The following is a 12,903-nucleotide window of genomic DNA, read 5'->3' on the forward strand; positions in this document are numbered from 1 at the left end:
TAAAGGTAACTTATTTAACACACAGTAATGCAAAAATCACTGCACTTTTAGATCATGAAAAACACCTGTTTACAGTACAAGCCAAAATAGAGTAACACCTGGTTTCACCTCCACAAGATATGTCTGTCCTGAGACTCAAGCTTTTCATCATTCTGCACACATGCACAAAGGACTGCAAAAGCAGTGTGGATACTGATTTGGGGGGTACAAGTAAATTTCAGAGAATAGACAAATTCAAAAAAATACAGAATCTACAAACAACAGGCTCAACTGTACATGTAACAAATGGCAAAGCAAAAATATAGAAACCAGGCATGGTGGTTCACACCTGTAGTCCCAGCTACTCAAGAGGCTGAGACAGGAGGGATTACTTTAGTCCTGGAGTTTGAGGCTATGATCACATCCATGAATAGCCATTGCACTCCAGCCTGGGCAACATAGCAAGACTCCTTCCCCAAACAAAAAATTGAACCTTATTACCCAGAAAAAATATAGAATACAGTAAGAAGGTGCCAATTTCACCTGTTAAAAATGTAACGAGGGCAATGACACTATCAAATCAATACTATCACTAGCAGTATAAAACGGTACGACCTGCAAGATAGCAACTTGTCAATTCTCTTCAATAGCTTTTAAAATATTCACTAATTTCTCTTCTGAAATTAGCCTAAGAAAATCATTCAAAATACATAAAATGCTAATGAGAATTTTCAGTCCAACACTATTTCTGACAAGACATATATGTATTTACACATATTATACTATGATGATTTAAAACGTTAAAGGAAAACCAGAGGAAATCAAATATTAACAAAAATTATCAATGAGCCTATGAGTAATTTTTTCACTTTCTAAAAAGAAAAATATACTACTTGCTCAAATAAAATATACATACAAAGAAATAAATACATGGCTCCTACATTTAAAAAAAAAGTACTCTGGAATAAGTGGACATAACAGGGCTGGGCAAGGTGACTCACACCTGTAATCCCAGCACTCTGGAAGGCTGAGGTGAGAGGATCATTTGAGCCCAGGAGTTCAAAACCAGCCTGAGCAACATCACAAGATCCTGTCTCTACAAAAAAAGTTTTTTTTAATTGGCCAGGCGTAGCAGTGTGTGCCTGCAGTCCCAGCTACTGGGGAGGCTGAGGTGGGATGATCACTTGAACCTGGGAGGTTGAGGCTGCAACAAGCCAAGATCGCGCCACTGCACTCCAGTCTGGGTAACAGAGCCAGACCTCGTCTCAAAAAAAAAAGAAAATATTATCCTAAGTAAAATAAACCAAATATAAAAGGATAAATATTCTATGATTCTATTTATCTGATGTACCTAGAACATGCAAATTCATAGAAAGCAGAAGAATAGAGGTTACCAGAGGATGGGGTGGAGGAAATTGGGTGCTCTCTGGTACAGTTTCAGTTTAGGATGATGAACAGGTTGTGAAGACGGACAGTGATGGTGCTGTATAGCAATGTAAATGCTGTACTCAATGCCACTGAATTCTACACTTTAAAACGATTAACGTAGTTTATTACAACAAAAATAAACTTTTTAAAAAACCTAAACTTTTAAGAATTGCAACACTATTTATAAAAAGTTTATCTTTGAGAGATCACTGGTATCAAACTCGAATGTGAAAAAGGAAAAACTATCCTTTAGATTTTCAGTTACTCTGGAGTTGTCAAGAATCAAATAATCCGCACTACAGCTTTCACTCATCCTGCAATACCTCTGGGAGATTTCTAAATCCCAAATAGCATCCCCACATTAGAAATTCTCTTTGTCGGAAGCGTCTACAGATGTTTACGAGAGCTTCAAGAAACAAACACTCCGAGTCCTAGGCAGCAGGCAGGGAAGTCACTGGATGTAAATGGTTTGTGTTTTCCTTTCTTGGCGAAACAAAGTGAGCTTCGGCTCGGAACCCACGAAGAAAACCATGTGCCCTGGTGAGAGAACACCGGCGGGGCACAACACTCAAGACAACGCCAGCCAAGCAAAGACTCCCACCAGGTCCCTGGGTGAACAGCACGGCAAGGCCCAAGAGTCCCAGGCGGCCAGTGGGACGCCGGCTGGTTCCTGCCCGCATCCAGGGAAACCCGGCCGGTGCAAGCGCCCGGCGTCCCCTGCGGGCGGGAGCGCGCACGTGGTACCAGCTGCGCAGGCGCACGGGAGCGCGGCCCGCGAGTCCGCCGTGACCCCACAATGCGCGGGCGGGGAGGGCTTCCGCCGCATCCAGCCAGGGCTAACCCGCCACCCCAGAGCTTCCAGCTAAGTCAATGAAACCAAGTCATAGCCCCGTTTCCCGCGTCGCCCACCCCACTCTCCCTCCTTCCGGGCTCGGCCCCGCCCGCAAGCGCCTCGCGCACCTTAACGCTCTGATCGCTGGAGCAGGTAGCCATCCGCCTCCCGTGGAAATCGAAAGAGACATCGTGGATGAGATCCTTGTGGTCGGCCGCGATGCTACGCGCCACAAACATGGTTTCCGCCGGGCCCGCGCCTCCGAAGAGGGCAGTGACGGCGGCAGCGGCGGCGGCGGCGGCGGCGCGGGGCTCGCAGCCTAGCCAAACTTAGCCGCCCCGGCGCGCACGGCGCGTGCGGCCCACGCCCCCGCACCGCCCCTGCCCATTAATCCCCGCCCACACCCCCCGGCCCGTCGTCCCGCGCCCCACCGCCTGTCCCTCAAGCCCCGCCCCACCCGCTGGCCCGTCAGGCCTCGCACCGCCCCCTGGCCCGTCAAGCCCCGCCTACCCCGACCCCCCTCCAGCCCCGTGCCTCGCCCCGCCCTCCCGCCCCCTCCAGCCCCACTCTGTACCCCCTCGGGTCAAGCCCCGGCCTGCCCCCGGCCCATCAGGCCCTGCGAGCCTGGTGAGAGTGCTCCCCGGCTCCGACAGTTCAGCGGCAGAGGCTGCTCTACAAAATGGGAATTACCTGTGCTGAGATGGAGGTAGTAAGAGCTTCTCGGTATTGTAAGGTTAGCCAAGCGAAAGGAGAATAGACCCAAAGTCAGGCAAGCACGTTTTATTAACCTGCCGGGCTGCCCCATAACAGTCAGAGGAGGCAGCCCTGAGCTTACAAAACAAGGGATTTATATGGGGTGAGAGGGGCATAAGGGAGTTTCAGGACTGAGATAATTTAACAGCTTGTAACAGGCACAGAGATAGTTTGTTAACTTGTGACAGACTTACGTTATCCTGTGACTTTTGTGGCGCTGGTTTTTTAAAAAACCCAGGATTTTACAGTTATGTGTCAAACAGGAATTTACAAGTATGGATAACAAACATTTGTTTTCCCTGTCCTTCCCCAAGCTGCCCGGATAGCTGTAATCAAGCTTTGCTTAATTGTAGCACGTCTGATACCCTTGACGTGGCACAGTTCTGAAATGCAGCTGCAGAGCAATGGGGGGGGAGGAGTTAGCTTGCGCGGAGGGGATTTTCTGAGGCAGCTTGTACGTGACATTCCAGCCTTTTAATAGGTAATAGAGGAGGGGCAACGTCTGGGGAGAGACTGGATTGTAGGCATTGCAGTTCCCGGAATATTCTTGGAGCAGCATTGTATCTTGTATTGTTTCATGGGTGAAAGCTTTAATGCGGTCCTGTAAAAACTGGGTGAGGAGCTGTAAGAAGCAGGGGCCAAATGCTAGAAGTAGGAAAAGGGTTATGGCAGAACCTAGAAGGGGCAATAGCCAGGGTGCCCAGGAATTACAGAACTACTAGGACCAGGTGAACTGTCTTTAAGTTTTTGTGCTTGGTCTTTGAGTTTTCATTCTGAGCCAGCTTGTCCCTAACAGGTATAACGTACAAATGAAGAAAGATGAAGAAGTGGACTGTGTCGCACGTTACTCGGTCCTGAATCATTTACGTCTACGTTTGGATGTGTTCCCCCATCCCCACCCCCAGACACATGCGAGGCGCGCGAAGCAAGTGGAGGCCAACCGTGAGTTTGGTCAGGGGCTGTACTTGGCCGGCTGGGAGGGCTGAGAAGCAGAGAGGACAAGGGAGACGCCTGAGGGGATGACAGGGTGTCCAGACTCAGCAGCTGAAGAGCAAAGGCTGGAGGGGGGAGGAACGGATCAAAAGTAGTGGTTTAAATGTGTCAAGATTTCACCAGTAGAACAGGCCGGGGGGTGCTAGGAGCCACCAAGGGGGTAGGAATATAGTAGAAATTAGAAGAGTGCCGGTAAAAACGTGTCACCCAGGTTGGGCACAGTGGCTCACGCCTGTAATTCCAGCACTTTGGGAGGCCGAGGCAGGCGGATCACAAGGTCAGAAGTTCGAGACCAGCCTGGCCAACATGGTGAAACCCCGTCTCTACTAAAAATACAAAAATTAGCTGGGCGTGGTGGTATGTGCCTGTAATCCCAGCTACTTGGGAGGCTAAGGCAGAGAAATTGCTTGAATCCGGGAGGCAGAGGTTGCAGTGAGCTAAGATTGCCCCATTGCACTCCAGCCTGGGCGACAGAGCAAGACTCTGTCTCAAAAATAAATAAATAAACAAAAAACATGTCACCCCAGAGGAAGGAAGCTGCTGGAAGAGGTGGGTGGCCTGCTAGCCAGGACCCAGAGTCCTCCAGGGAAAAAATAGTGAAGAGGGCCAGAGCCCCTGAGGGGAGGCCTGGCTCAGACCAAGGATTCTGCCAAGACCGGAATATGAAGGAGCCTCTTCTGAGGACGCCCACGACTCAGGAGGGTTGCTTATCAGGAAAAGGCATTCTAGAGGGCATAGTGGTAAAGTTAGGAAGGGAGACAGTGGAAGCTTGTGTCAGCGGAGTGAAAGTACAGGAAAAAAAAAAAAAAAAAAACTTAAAATGAGGCTGCAGAAGGGACTTTTTAGATTTTGGCCAGGAATGACAAGAATGTAAAGTATGGTAAGATTAGCAGGCTGGAAAGTTTTTAAAATAATTAGTCCCAGCTGTTCCCTGATGGATTGAACAGATACCTGCAAATAGAGGTGGCCAAATGACCTGAACTTTTATAACTATAAATAAGATTTTATTGCTACTTTAAGAGGTGGGCCCCTCCTCTTATGATAACTGGTAACAGCTATAACTTTTTTGAAGGTCAGAGACAGTCATTTCCAAAGAAAGTACTCACCATAAAAGTCCAATCAAAATAAATTATAAAAATACCAGAACAGTTTAAAAATTATTTGAATTAAATTTAAATACAGACAATAAACAGATCAGTGGTTGCCAGAGATTAGCAGAATGGGAGTGAAGTGTTGAATTAGGTGAAACAGTGGATTTCTAAAGACAGACTAATTTTTAGAACAATTTCAGCTTCACAGCAAAATTGAGCAGAAAATATAGTTCCCATATACATGCCTACTGCCCCACAGGCATAGCATCCTCCACTGTCAACATCCCATACCAAAGTGGTACATCAGTGAACCTGCATTGACACATCACCCAAAGTTCAGAGTTTGCATTAGGGTTAACTCTTGAAGTTTTATTCTGTGGGTTTTGGCAAATATATAATGACATGGATCCACCATTATGGCATCTCACAGAATAGTTTCACTGCCCTGAAAATCTTTAGTGCTCCTGTTCATCCCTTTCTCCCTGCAACACCCTTTTCCAGAATGCCATATAGTGGGAATCATGGAGTGGCTAGCCTTCTCACATTGGCTTCTTTCCTTATAGTAATATGTATGTAAGCTTTCTCCATGTCTTGTCTTAATAGTACATTTTTTTAAGTGCAAAATAATATTCCATTGTCAGACTATAACAATGTTTATTCATTCACCAACTAAAAGGCACCCCGGTTTTTTCTGTGTTTGGGCAATTATGAATAAAGCTCTTACAAACATCTGTGTACAGGTTTTTATGTGGACATGTTTTCAACTCCTTTGGGTAGATACCAATGAGTGTGATTGCTGAATCATATTGTAAGAGTAAGCTTAGTTTTGTTTTGGGGGTTTTGTTTTGTTTTCTGAGACAGGGTCTCACTCTGTCATGGCTTAGGCTACAGTACAGTGATGTAATCATGGCTAACTGCAAATTTGAATTCCCTGGGTTCAGATGATCCTCCCACCTCAGCTTCCCAAGTAGCTGGGACTATAGGCACAGTGCTACCACGCCCAGCTATTTTTCTGGTTTTTTTTTAGAGATGGGGTTTCACCATGTTGACTGGGCTGGTCTCAAACTCCTGGACTCAAGCAGTCCTCCCACCTTGGCCTCCCACAGTGCTGGCATTACAGGCATGAGCCGCTGTGCCTGGCCTAGTTTTATAAGAAACTTACAAACTGTCTTCCAAAGTGGTTGTATCAGCCAGGCCAGGTGGCTAACCCCTGTAATACAGCACTTTGAGAGGCTGAGGCAAGCAGATTATTTGAGCTCAGGAGTTCAAGACCAGCCTGGGTAACATGGCAAGACCCCCGTCTCTACTAAAAATACAAAATAATAGCCAGAGTGGTGGTGGAGCAAGATTATGCCACAGCACTCCAACCTGGGCAACACAGGGAGACACTATCTAAAAAAAAAAAAAAAAAAAGAATTTAACATGGGAAACTAATTGCAAATATATCGGAGGGGTTAATTAAGAGCAAAAAGGGAACATGTGAGATTACCCAGAGACTAGTAACTACGAGAAACTTTGGGCTGGAAGCGTGAAAGGGAAAATAGTTTTGCCCAGACTATCATTGACTTTGAGGCTGCTGACGTTGGCATCTTTATCATCAACAGGCAGAAAGCCAGGAGCCAATACTCCAGCTTACACTGCAGGCATTCAATAGAGCAACAGCCACAGGAACCCACAAGCTCTGAACAGCTGAGGTTCCTGGAGCCTCTCTACTACTGCTGGAGCTAGGATTACGTGCTGCTGCTATTGCTGCTGTTCAAATCCCTCTCCTGAGCAGGAAGCCAAGCTCTAGGTTAACTTCATTGTAGGTTATTTATTTATTTATTTATATTTTTGAAATGGAGTCTCGCTCTGTCACCTAGGCTGGAGTGCAGTGGCGCAATCTCGGCTCACTGTAACCTCCGCCTCCAGGGTTTCAGCGATTCTAGGAGCCAGTTTAAATAGAAACTGGAAGATTCCTATGACGATTTTGTAGAAGATTCCATGAAGATTTTGTAAATCATGTTCACAAAATTTTATCATCCTGATGCCTTTGGTGATGATGGGTATAGTCAATTTTAACTACCTTTTAAAATTATTTTATTCATGGCCTCTGCAGATGTTTTACTTTTTGTCAAGCCAATTTTAGTCATTTATATCTTCCTTTAAAACATCATCCATTTTGTGCCGGGCATAGTGGCTCATGCCTGTAATCCCAGCACTTTGGGAGACCAAGTTAGAAGGATTGCTTGAGCTCAGGAGTTCAAGATCAGCCTGGGCAACATAGTGAGACCTCATCTCTAAAAAAACAGAACAAAACAAAACAACAACAACAAAAAATTAGCCAGGTGTGGTGGCACATGCCTGTATTTCAGCTACTTAAGAGGCTGAGGCAGGAGGAGGATCACTTGAGCCTAGGAGGCAGAGGTTGCAGTGAGCTGAAATCGTGCCACTGCTCTCCAGCCTGGGTAACAGAGTGAGACATTGTCTCAAATAAATAATCAGCCATTTCACTGAAACATTTAAATGTATTAATATAGAGTTATATATGTTAATTTCTTGCAATTTTTAAAGTCTCCATATCTGATGTAAGGCTTTTTTTATTTCCATTGCTTTTGTCTTACTACCTTTCTTCTTAACATTTTACTCTTTAACGAAGTATAATACACATTCCAAAATGTACACATAACATAAATGTACAGGTCACTGGATTTTCACAAACTGAACACATCATGCAGTGTCATCACCTTGAGAAAGGGAGCATAATTCATACCATGAAGCTCCTATGCTCCCTTCTGGTCTCTACACCCCTCCCCCAGCAGTAACTGCTGACCTCCTTCCTAACAGCAAAGATTGGTGTGATGATTAATTTCATATGTCACCATGGTTAGGCTATGAAGCCCAGTTCTTTGCTCAAACACTAGTCTAGTTGTTGCTATGAAGGCATTTTATAGATGTGATTAACATCTGCAATCGGTTATGTTCTGTGAAAGGGTCATATTAATATATATAAAGCAACCCCCAGATGCCAAAGGAGCTGGGAAATCAAAGAAAGAGGCAGACAAGTCCAGTTTTTCAGGTTTTGGGTGACTTATTAGGGGATTATATTTATTGACTTATTCGGGGAACTTACAGACCGAAGTCTTGGGCCTTGCAGTTTTGGGTGGCTGTAAGACAGGTGGATCTCCACACAACAACCCACCAGACACACAGCTTATATCTTGGGATAAAAGCATATGTGCTCTGGAAGGAATGTATAGGTGGCTATGGGTGTCATAGCCTGTAATTTCTGCAACAACAAAGAAACTTACAATAAATAGGTGTTCCTACATAAATAGTAATACATCAACTAGACATTTTGGAGGCATTCTCAAACTCAGGGTTAAGTGGGAACTTACATGGCCGATTGCCATTTTAAATTGGCTGAGGGTGGTTCCTCATGCCTGTAATCTCAGCACTTTGGGAAGCTAAGGCAGGCAGATCACCTGAGATCAGGAGTTCAAGACCAGCCTGGCAAACATGGTGAAACTCCGTCTCTATGAAAAATACAAAAATTAGCCAGGCCTGGTGATGGGCGCCTGTAATCTGGGCTACTCAAGAGGCTGAGGCACAAGAATTGCTTGAACTGGGAGGTAGACATTACAGTGAGCTGAGATCACACCACTGCACTCCAGCCTGGGGGACAGAGCAAGAGTCTGTCTCAAAAAATAAAAATAAAGTCACTCTTGTCCCTACACATTGCCTTTAAGTAAAGGAGATTAGCCTTGATAACGTAGCTAGGCCTCATGCATCCAATTGAAGGCCTTAAGATAAAAGACTCAAGTTTCCCAAAGAAAAAAAGAATTCTGCCTCAAGTCTGTAACACAGAAATCCTTCCTGAGTTCCTAACCTCTCCTACATATTAGAGACTCAAGACTGCAGCATCATTTCCTGACCCATACCCAGCCCACCAGCTTATCTAATGATTTTAATCTTAACAGGCTGCACAATCACATGAGCCAATTCCTTTTAAGATAAATCCCTTTTGTATTCCTATAAATAAGAAAGATATAAATGTTATCTTGTTTCTCTGTAGAACCCTAACTGATACAGATTTTATCCTGAGAGTAGTTCTGGAAGAAGAGAATCTGAAGGATGAGTTTTTGGAATTGGCTCTGTGGTTTCTGGAATTGTTTTTCTAATCTGGTTGGATTTTAAGGAACTAGTGACTCTACTTCCCATGGTAAAGGGAGCACCTATATAGTGTGATATGGCAGCAGAGATACCCAAAATACCGCCATTGGACACTTCTACTCAAATATTTATGAGAGGCAAGGTTCTGGGTGGCCACATATTTGCCACCTTAGAACATTTTTATCAAATTAATGAGTATAATGAAATTGGCTGGTGCTGTTAATTGTGCTTGACAAGATAAGGAAAGAAAGGATGAACTCAGGGCTTCAAACTCCCAGCTCAACCACTACATAACTGAGTGGAAAGTTTGTGTATCTTCCCGAAAACAAACAAACAAACAAAAAATACTTATCCCCTGTAGCCACAAAGCTGACATATCTGAAAGCCAAATGCAGAGTCTCATCTGCAAGTGGTTGAATTATGACACAAATTGAATTCCCAACTTCACAGGGAGCCTCTGCTGTTAAAGTAATGGCAAGGATTGGGAAGGAAAGGGTCCTGAATTTTTTCTCTCTCCTAGAGCCTTCATATGAGGACACCTAAAAATTTGAATGGGGACTTGTGGGCAGATCCTGGTGAAGCTGGGGACATTGAGCTCCTAAATTCTGTGGAATATTCCCTGCCAGTAGAAGCAAGCCTTCCACCCCATCTGAAATATTGACTCTGCTCTCCCTCAGGAGCCTGTGATGGCCTCTTCTGAGGTAGCTGCCTCAGAAGACACTGCTGATTCCTCAGGACCTACCCTAGACACCCCTCTTTGCCTTTGGAACTATGACAAGACTCAAGTCCCTGCAGGCCATGAAAGGTAAGATACAAAGTGTGACTCAGAAGGTTCACTGTTCTCCAAAAGAACTGCATGATGGTTCCAATTTGTACAGACAAATCTGGGGAATGTCTGTGGGAGTGAGTGTTAGGGTGTGGGGTAATGATGCAAGGAACATGAAGTTGGATCAGGCGTAATTTATTAAGATAGGCCCACTAGTTAGATCTTCTGGATTCAGTGTTGCACCTCCAGGGCTTAGTAAAGGCCTCTGACTGTTTGGTTTGGCTGAAGCATGGACTGAAAGGTGGCCCACACTAAATAAAGTTGAAATGCCGGAGCTGCCTTTGTGCACTGTAGAGGAAGGTATAGGGAGGTTGCAATGTTAGATTTCACATGTAACACCTGCTCACCCACTCTAGGAGCATCCAGAGGACACACCTTTGACCATGACTGAGAAATAAATCTGTGATGGGAGCCCCTGCACCATTGAGGAGCTCCAGTGGTTGCTTTTCCTTGTAGGTCAGAAATTGTAGTGGGATCTATTGTCACAGAATTGGAGATCCTTAAATGCAGTGCAGGTAACAGGTTTCTGGGATAGCAGGGGACAAGTGACAACACTTAATTGCCAAAAGCAAGGAGAGCATGTTTACCATAATGGGCACCAGAGTCAAGCAATAATAGCCTGACTGGCCTCAGAGACCTATGGCATTGGCTATTGATCGTGGTGTCCCTAGAACAGAGTAGACGGACAGCCTATTAAATTCTTACTTGATCTGTATAATTAGAAGAGATCTAGGTCAAGTGAACAAACACCTAACTTGAATCATAAAAACAGAGAGTCACAGCTCTTTACTCAATTCCCAGAATTGAACCAGTTTACAGACCTAGAATCCCTGAGTGAAGGGAAAGCGAAGTCACCTTGAAGAAGGACCCTGTTATACTGTCAAAATGTATACTGTTAATCTTCCTCTCAGGTGTCTCCAAAGGGCCCTATGGTCTTTTACCATGGATTATACTTTGTGGAAAAGAAAATGATCAGACTTTTGTGGGATTATTGAACTGGCTCTGAACTCACACTGTTTCCAGGAGGCCCAAAACCACTGTGGTCACCATTCAGAGTGGGGGCTTATGGAGGTAAGATGGTCAGTGGAGCCCAGGTCCATCTCACTTTGGGCCAGTGGGTCCCTAAACCCATCCAGTGGTTACTTTCCCAGTTCCAGGATGCGTAACTGGTATAGACCGGTTACTCAGCAACTGGCAGAATCCCCACGCCGGTTTCTGTGGAGTGAGGGATATAGTGGTAGGAAAAGCCAAGTGGAAGCCACTAGAACTGCCTCTTCCAAGGGAAAATGGTAAACCAAAAACAATCCCAAATTTCTGAAGGGATTTCAGAGATTAACGTCATCATCAAGGACTTGAACAAAACAAGGATGGTAACTTCCACCACATCCCTTCAATGAGCTCATTTGGCCTGTGCAGAAAAAAAGATGGATCTTGGAGAATGACACCTGTAAACTTAACCAGGTGGCCACTCCAATTGCAACTCTGGTTCCAGATGTGGTTTCATTGCTTGAGTAAATTAACACATGTGCTGATACCCCGGTACTTGATGTGCAGCTATTGATTGGCAAATGCTTTTTCCTCAATGTCTATTAACAAAGATTGACAGAAGCAATTTGCTTTCAGCTGGCAAGGCCGGCAATACACCTTTACTGTTTTGTTAGTCTGCGCAGGCTGCCATAACAAAATACCACAGGACTGGGTGGTTTAAACAACAGAAATTTACTTTTTCTTTTTTTTTGAGATGGAGTCTTGCTCTGTTGCCCAGGCTGGAGTGTAGGGTGTGATCTTGGCTCACTGCAACCTCCACCACTGTTCAAGCGATTCTCCTGCCTCAGCTTCCCAAGTAGCTGGGGTTACAGGTGTACACCACTGCAACCAGCTAATCTTTGTATTTTTAGTAGAGACAGGGTTTCACCAAGTTGGCCAGGCTGCTCTTGAACTCCTGACCCCAGATGATCCACCTGCTTTGGCCTCCCAAAGTGCTAGGATTACAGGTGTGAGCCACTGCGCCCAAGAAATTTACTTTTTTTTTTTTTTTTGGTCTTTTTGTTTTTTTTCCTTTTTGTGGAGAATGGGGTCTCACTATATTGCCCAGGCAGGTCTCAAACTCCTGGGCTCAAGCTATCCTTCCACCTCTGCCTCCCTAAGAGCTGGGATTATAGGCGTGAGCCACAGCGCCCAGCAGAAATTTACTTTTTAACAGTTCCAGAGGCTAAAAGCCCCAGATGGAGGTGCTAGTAGATTTGAATTCTACTGAGTACTCTCTTCTTGGCTTGTAGACTGCCACCTTTTCACTGTGTCCTCACAAGGCCTTTGTTCTGTGCTTGTGTGTAGAGAGAAATCTCTGTTGTCTCTCTCTTCTTATAAGGTCACCAGTTCCATTAGATAAGGGCCCCCCATTATGATCTTATTTAATTTTAATTACCTACCTAAAGGCCCTCTCTCCAAACATAGTCAGATTGGGGGTTAGGACTTCAACATAAGAATTTGGAAGAATACAATTCAGTCCATAACAACTGTCTTATGTCAGGAGTATATTAAACTCTCCATTCTTAATCATGACAGTCTTCAGGGATTTTGATCACCTTTCTTTTCCACAAGATATCATACCAGTTTAGTACATTAATGGCATTATGCAGATTGGATCTGATGAGCAAGATGTAGCAACTGCTCTAGACTTAGTGGTAAGAAATGCGCATGTCAGAGAATGGAGAATAAATCCAACTAAAATTCAGGGGCCTTCTCCCTCAGTGAAATTTCTAGGGATCCTTGCTTACAAAATGAAAGATAAGTTGTTGCATTTGGCTCCTCTGATAATCAAAAAAGAGGTACAATGCCTGTTTGGATTT

At 44.8% G+C, this 12,903-nt stretch overlaps 1 protein-coding gene across 4 annotated transcripts in view; it reads right to left on the bottom strand.

Annotated features, from left to right (window-relative positions):
• SEH1L (SEH1 like nucleoporin) overlaps positions 1–2,622 on the bottom strand; it is a 34,366-nt gene extending 31,744 nt beyond the window's left edge. For all 4 annotated transcript variants that reach the window (XM_017498449.1, XM_017498448.1, XM_017498451.2 and 1 more), the window contains exon 1: positions 2,368–2,622. In XM_017498449.1, the coding sequence (XP_017353938.1) occupies positions 2,368–2,478 (111 nt within the window). In that variant the 5' untranslated portion in view covers positions 2,479–2,622. The remainder of the gene's footprint in view (positions 1–2,367) is intronic.
• Between the last annotated feature and the right edge of the window lie 10,281 nt (positions 2,623–12,903).

The sequence above is a fragment of the Cebus imitator genome, unplaced genomic scaffold (genome assembly GCF_001604975.1).
Source record: "Cebus imitator isolate Cc_AM_T3 unplaced genomic scaffold, Cebus_imitator-1.0 Scaffold242, whole genome shotgun sequence".
In the NCBI taxonomy this organism is placed as follows: domain Eukaryota; kingdom Metazoa; phylum Chordata; class Mammalia; order Primates; family Cebidae; genus Cebus; species Cebus imitator.